Source organism: Copidosoma floridanum, unplaced genomic scaffold (genome assembly GCF_036245765.1).
Source record: "Copidosoma floridanum isolate Cflo_tuat_1 unplaced genomic scaffold, Cflo_Japanese_pri ptg000025l, whole genome shotgun sequence".
NCBI classification, from domain to species: Eukaryota; Metazoa; Arthropoda; class Insecta; order Hymenoptera; family Encyrtidae; genus Copidosoma; species Copidosoma floridanum.
Window position 1 is genome coordinate 7053955 of NW_028321902.1, and position 7664 is coordinate 7061618.

At 37.2% G+C, this 7664-nt stretch overlaps 1 protein-coding gene across 1 annotated transcript; it reads right to left on the reverse strand.

Moving 5' to 3' along the window:
* Positions 1-3032: 3032 nt before the first annotated feature.
* Positions 3033-5038, reverse strand: LOC106644495 (salivary endonuclease-like). The gene is made up of 3 exons (XM_089595500.1): positions 5010-5038; positions 4613-4947; positions 3033-3673 (listed from the first exon to the last, which is right to left on the reverse strand). The coding sequence occupies exons 1-3, from the start codon at positions 5036-5038 to the stop codon at positions 3033-3035; spliced, it is 1005 nt and encodes a 334-aa protein (XP_089451626.1).
* Between the last annotated feature and the right edge of the window lie 2626 nt (positions 5039-7664).

A 7664-nucleotide genomic window follows, 5' to 3' on the forward strand; every position in this document is an offset into this window, starting at 1 on the left:
CTACTGTATAACCAACCAAAGGCTGTTCCCATTTAGTTGATTAATTTTTCCTTTTCATTGTTTTACGTTTTAATATCGAACGTTTAGAATATTCATCTAATATACGGTAGTCGTTAGAACCTTCACCTATTCTTTGCCGTTTCTGCAGTATCGTGTATAGTTAGGCATCATCAACAAAAAAAAAAAAAAGAAAAATAGAAAATCAGTATTTTTACTCTCGATGCAAAGATAATTAAGTTACGAGAAACAAACGCACTTGTGCACGCGTATGTATGTCGTTTGTTTGCGCGGTACAGCTGTGCCAGCTTGCATCTGCTCTCATATAAGGAAACTCTGGCGAAAAGAAAGAAAAAAAAAAAAAAAACCACACAAATGTTACGTAATGAAAGACTATGAACTTTGTGCAGGGGAGTATGCGCTGTATTTTGTTTTTAAATTATAGGTATACGTATCGTAGAGAGACGGATGGTATAGAGGCGAAGGAACGTCAGAGAGGGAGAGAGAGAAAAACTGATCAAAAAACCGAAAATTTAAACAAACGTCAAAAAATACATATAGAAATAAAAGAAAAATCAATGTCTTCGCGCAATTGCTTGTATCTTCGATTGAATAAGTGACCATTGACATTTTAAATCAACACAAAGTACGCGCATGAAAAATGATTATAAATATATATATATATATTTACTATGGAGTACACATCATACATATGAAAATTGATATGTATATGTATATAAAGTTTCTCTCTGAAAATCTTAATTTCGCAGCTGAGTTGTTACTTTATTTATCCCTCCCCCCCCAAAAAAAAAAAAAATAAAAATCCTTGCTGGTTGTACAAATTTTTTTTCACGTATACGATTTATATCCTCAAATAAGCTACTCTCGCGTACATTTATTATTATTTTTCCAACGAGGCGTAATTGTCTGTACGGAATGTATTAACAGATGAAATTGATCCCTTGATTTTCCAAAGTTTTACTTTAGCTCGATAAATCATGCACAGCGTAGATTTATTACTGATTAATATTTCGTTGGATTCCTTTTTCTCCCCAACTTCTCAAATCATCGCACCGAAGGCTACACGGTTCTCCACTCCTTTTAACAAATTACAGGAGAAAAGAAACTTTTTGTACTCCGTAAAAAAAACAAGAATCGCGTGTACCAATAAACAACTTGAAAAAAGCCTCTCAAAAGTTTCACCGACTCCACTGAGAAGGAGCGTATCGGAATAGATGCTCTCGTTCAATAACCGAAGACGACGGTGTTCTTCAATTACAGAAGGAGATCGGGAGCACTTTTGTACTTTCGTCGTACACCGTCGGCGCAGCCGTTTTGACGCGCGTACACGTGACTTTCAAGCGATATTGAATGTTCAATTTAATTTAATTTTTTTTTTTTTTGGCTATTGGAGATGACTTTGAAACTTTTGCAATATCAGTACATCGACGTGAAAATTTATTAGGGTTACATTATAGGGATTGCCCTGAAAAACTTAATTTTATTAGGACACCTCGAGGCAAAAACTTCACTTATTGGCGGAGGGTAGATTTGTCAAAGACATTCAACGAGGAAACTCCGATGAACCGTGTGTTCATCCACTTGGGAAAGTTGAAAAATAACAACTGGAGCCTGTCAACTTGGTGAGATGGAGCACATTTATTTTACGAATTTGGCGCTTCGTCGATCCACACGTCGACCTCTTCAGAATTATTTACAAGTGGCACGTGTCGATGAACGTAGTTACAATTTTAATGCATTATACTGAGGCACAAAACCACACATAACTTTTTTTCATAAAAAAAAATTTTTTCCTCCTTTCGGGCGGAAAGTGAGGGCCGAAAGTACTTTCAGTGCCTATTTCACGGGCGGAAAGTGGAACCTCCCGCCCTAGGGCGGAAAGTACATTCCCGCCCGCAAATAAGAAAAATTAGTAAATTTTGTAGTTGGTGCTGTACATTATCAATATGTTATATGCGACATCTATCAAATATCTTTCTTTATACATCTTCAAAACAAGACTTGATTATTTTATGAAATTCTATTATAAGTATATTTTGTGTATAATTTCTTAAGAAAAAATATAATATTACAATAAGGGAGTATTATATCTCTGATTGCCATTTTTTGATACTCATACTCTCATTCCACCAAGTTTTTTTTTTTTTCGGGAGATTAGATTAATTTAATTTATTTTTTTTTTTTCGGGAAATGGTTGTAAATTTTTTTTAATCGAACGATCAATTGATTTTTTGGACGAGGGGGGGGGCTTTGCCCCCCCTACCCCCCACCGGGGGCTCCGCCCCCTGGACCCCCGCCGGAGGCTTTGCCCCCTGGTCCCCCACCAGGGGCTGCCGCCCCTGGACCCCGCACAACCTTTGATGCGAACTTTCGTTTATTAACAATTAACTCTTACTTATTTTAAAAAATTCCCTACCTTACCGACTACTTTTTTAGACTTATTATTTTATAAAAATAAAATCATACTCAATTTTAAATAATTGATGCAAAATAAGCTTTGTGTACATTAGATAGACATTGAATAAATATTTTTCATTTTTAATCCTGTAGTTAAATTTCTATTGAAGTGATCATTAACCAGACAAAATACGTTCTCACTTTGCGCCCTTAAGGAGAAAAATACGATACGCGACTCGGGCGGAGGCCTTCCCGCCCTTGAGCGCACTTTCCGCCCGAGGGCCGAAAGTACTCGAAGGGCGGAAAGTGCGCTCAAGGGCGGGAAGAAGCACTTTCCGCCCTAGTGGCGTAATATACTATTGTTTTTTTTTGTTTTCATACTTAATTTAGTTGAATTGTTGTATTCTGTACAGGTTGCTATGCCCAGAGACAGGTCGACTTGATGGGCACAACGTCGACATAAATAAAGTACCCCACACTTGGCTTTTTCACTTATCCTACTTAATATTAACATTTACATCTTTTTTTTTTTTTTTTTTTACATTTTTTGTACATGCTTGTTAAATTAATAAATAATAAAATTAATTAACGAATGAGGGACGCGTTGAAAAAAAGATTCAAACATTGTTTTTCTTGTTCTTCTTCGAGGGCTTGTACTCACCCGTCTTTTTCCAGGGCGACAGTTCCAACCTATTGTACCCCACGAAATCTTTCAGCTCGTCCAGACCCAACTCCTTGTGGTTCTTCTTATAAAAGCTCCGGAGGTCGCAACAGTACATGTACCCCTTGGCTGGGTCGTCGTGGTTTGGGCTGATCCTGTCGCAGGTCTCGAGCTTCTGGCACACCCTGTACTCGCCCTTGGCCATTTCCACCTCCGTTTTTCCAGCGTAGGGGTTGTTGACCACCAAAAAACAAAGGGCCTCTTTGGCCTGTCTATCAACCACACACTTGTAGATGACCTTGGGCACGGGGATCCTGAGCTGGAGGTCCTTGCCAGTGCCTTGCTTGTACAGGTGTATCTCCTTGCCCTCGAGTCTGAGGACCCCGACACCACCGGCCCACACGTCCAGCTCGTGGTTCTTGTGGTACGCCAAGTGGCGCACGTACTCCTCGACGAAGAACCAATTGCCCGGATTGGCGTTTACCTGCTGCCACATGGGCACTACGTTGGCGTAGAACATCGTGCTGTCCTGATGGAGTTTTGACGTCATGTCCGCTTTGGCGATGAGGTGACCTTTGGCCAAGTACTTCTGCTCGCCTGTAGTTTCAAGGGGCATGTACATGTTGTTATACACAGATCGATGTTCTCAATAAATATACGCGAGTCGTACCGATGTAGTACCGGTTATGGTTAATTATAGGGTCTTTAATTCGCACCACCCAGCCGATATAAATTTTAATTTTAAATATTTATCAGTAATCCCATAAATTATCTTGATCCAAATGACGATACATATTGTACCGTATGTAGATATATATGAACGTATAAACAGTGCCGATTTTAATGTGTTTCATTACAAAGTTTCCGTATTTCATTTTACTATTTTCCAGCTGCATATACTTTCGTATCTTGTATAAGTAGTGCCATTTCTATTGGTTGAAGTTTCGTTAATGTAATTGTTGGTGATCGAATAATATGTCTGTACTGATAAAAATGTGTAATGCCGAATTATAGTGGGTGAGCACAGATTATAAATGACACCATTTTCTTACTTTCTCGCTCGTGAAGTAATAGTAACCTTCGCCACAGAAGCGCTAGCGCTATCAGGGCCATTTTTCATCCCAAAAGACTGTATAGAGTATATAGCACATGTGCCGAGCCCTATTACGCGCTGTCAACGTCCAAATGTCACGAAAAACACGTTACGAAGTGGGAAAATTTGCCCTCGTATGATAAAAACTACTGTTACTCTGTGAATAATATATATGTTATTTGGGAAAGGACACTGATGATTGCGACATATTTTTTGACATAATAATATACCCCGGCGTGCCCATTATTGTACTTTGGCGTGCCAAAGACTATAGTGAGTGAACGAGAAAGAAAACATCGCTCATGTGATGTATATTAGACACTGCTGGTGTGTTTATATACCATCAATCGATCATCACTATCTATGAGCACTCTGGTGTGCACTTTTAGTCGTGTGCAACTTATATGGAAAAAAAATTTACCCGTAAATCCTATTGAACTCACTCAGATTGACCGATATGTACTTTGCCGACGCTCCCTCGACGCCTAATATCGAGTCAAGGGTCCTGCAGGTGTTATTCACGTAGTACGCTCCTCCACCGGTGCTCATGCGCATGTCGCCGTACAGACTTCCAGTCCTGAAAAAACTCTGATATTTATCCTTGGGTTGCTTACAGACGTCACTGTTGTTGGCGGGAGTGAGTTTCGCGTGGGCCCACAACGTGACGGCCCTGCTCTTGTCGTGGCACAGCTCGATGGTCCGTAGAAACATGTCCTGGCCCACGTCGAAACCGATCTCGTAGCGCTGGCCATTCGTGCAGTTGGGGTTGTCCGGGTGACTCCTCAATAACGGGGAGCTTATGGAGTTGCCCTTACTCAGGGCTGGCTTTTTTTTTGGTGCCTCGGACTTGGGGTCTGTCGCGAAGTCATTGCTCCTCTTTACCTCTTTTAATAGATCCGTTCTTTTTGGTGACTGGATTGTCTCTGAGGAGGATAAAATTTCATTTTTTTTTTTTTTTCCATAATTTTGTTTCGTAAATCCTTCAATAAGCTAAACGAGTGACCATAGAGAAGTTCATGAATAATATTCCTTTTTTGTTAAGTTCGACTTTTACTTTTATTACCAGAGCAACACGTGTATATTATTATTATATCGAAGTCTATCCTTATTCAGATTTTCCAATGTTAATTTAAATGAGAAAATGTGAATAAGGCTAGACTTCGTACGAGGCGTCGATATACAGTACCACAAAATTGTACTCAAAGATATAGGTAACGAAGTCACTCAAGATTCGTTCAGCGCATAATATAATGTTTAATATTTGGAACGCAATCGTTAAATTTTAAAATGCATTTTACTGAAAAAAAAAAAAAAAAAAAAAAAAAAAAACGGTCATCAGTGTGTAGACTGCGCTTTTTACAATATTAGTTGTATTTTACACTTCTAGTAATTATGTTGGACACCCTCTGATGCGGTCTACGTTTATGATATTACTTTTTGAATCCCTTACAAATATTTTCATATTTTATTATTCAGAAAGTCAATGTCGCACTACTCGAAGACTGCAAAATTTTCTGTCTTATATTTTGTCGTCTTTGGTGACGACCATACTATTAAGCGTACAAATAATTTTTTTTCATCAATACGTAAACCTTTGTATGCACTTAATGCAATTACGATTACACAGGATGTGTAATTTAATTTCATATAAACTTAAAATTGATTTTTATTGTTTTAATATCTTATTGTCATACATTTCAAAGCGCTTGACTTTTTTTAAATCCCACCAAGCAAATCATATGACAAGTTTTAATTAAACACGTATCGAATTAAAAAGCTTTAAACGCGTAACAACACATTTTTTGTTTATATAATTAAGTTGATACTTAATAATTCACTCTTTTAAAATAATCACACTTGAAGAGTAAAAATTATTTGAGTATTTTTATACTTACTAGGTGAAATCGGTTCGGAAAAAATGAAAATGAATAAAAGCACAGAAAAGATGATATTGCACGACGACATCGTAGGACCAAAGTTGAACACCTACTGGTGATGAAATTTGTTAATGAATTTATTATAATAACTGTCTTCCTACACTTGCCCAAACACAAATGGCTCATCGAATTTTCTTTCTTTAATTAAGTAGTCATTCCGAGAAATTTTTTTCTCAACCCCGGGAATTTCCTTCTTCCTACAAATGCACACTCCATTAGTTAGCCATTCTAATGTAAGTTAATTCAATTACGAAGCTTCGGATGAGCATTTTTATCACCCGAAAATTGATTTTTTCGACACCATTCCAAATTAATTTTTTAATGAGTTTTGCTATAACTGCAAGGACTAGACATTTGCATGGTGTATTTCTTTATCGAAACAAGTATCTTATGATCGATACAAGGAGTCTACTCAATTTTCTAATGATAATATTTAGTAGCTCATTATTCATGTGCGCAATTACTCAAGTACCTAATCTACTTACGTCAGATGAAAAAAAAAAAATTCAAATTCAAAATGAGCTTACGCACGTAAAAATCTACCTCTTTTTGCTCCTCCCCATTTAGAGTTAAAGATAATATCTCTTTTACAAAACTGAGGAAACAATAGAGGTGGGGGAGGAGGAAAAAGCCCCACGTATGCCATTTGGAAAAAACAACCCTCCTGAATTGGTTTCACCCTTTTCTTGATAGCAGCAAGTGAACGACCGGTTATTTAATTACCGGGTGACGTCGCTATAGAAGAGAATCATTGCATGTTTGTAGCTGCATTTTTTCAAGCTATAGGCATCGTCAATATCGTCATTGGCGATAAAATATAAAGTATGTATAGGCACTTTTTGTTGTCAACTGTCGATTGGATGTTTTACTGTTTGGACTGAAACCGGTCGTGAGTATTGCATTTTATCGTTACGTAATTTTTATCAGGGGAGCTGTTATTGGTACATCCAGTCCTTCGTTAAGTTCAATTTAACTAAAATTATATAGTTTTTCAATTAGTGTTGAAAAAATAAAAAAAAAATTAAAAAAAATGATTTACTTTCCGAAGATTACAATGATCACAAATTAAATGCGCATTTTATTTTTTAATAATCAACTGGAATGGGTTGGTAAAACCTTTTGTTTGTCTTCTCTTGGTATATCATTGAACTTTTTATATTTTTAAATATTTTACTTTCTAGGTATTCATTCCAGGATAAAAAAACCTTGCAAGTGTCATTTACTTAATATTTTATTTATTTATTACAGAATCCAAAAAATAAAGACTGCTGGACAATGAGGTCTCCTTAGAGGTGGTGATACAAAATTGGAATAACATTTGGGGGGCTAACGAGAGAGTAAGAATTGTAATTTTTAATTATCAATTTAATGTTTCTTTTGACTCCAGGAAACGGAAGGTTTGTCACTGGGTACGAGAGATCGAAAATGACAAAGTATCCAAAGGTAAAACGAAACGGAGCAACTCGTGCGCTCGTCAACTTTGAGCCGTGGCTTGTCGAGAATTTCATCATCACGAATATTCAATTAGCCAATGGCACTGTGCGAAAGGCCTTGCAAA

Coding starts and splice junctions, on each gene's coding strand:
- LOC106644495 (XM_089595500.1), bottom strand. CDS start 5,038: ATGACTTCGCGACAGACCCCAAGTCCGAG. Junction 4,948..5,009: donor CGACAGACCCCAAGTCCGAG/GCACCAAAAAAA, acceptor GTTATTGAGGAG/TCACCCGGACAACCCCAACT. Junction 3,674..4,612: donor GTACATATCGGTCAATCTGA/GTGAGTTCAATA, acceptor TTGAAACTACAG/GCGAGCAGAAGTACTTGGCC.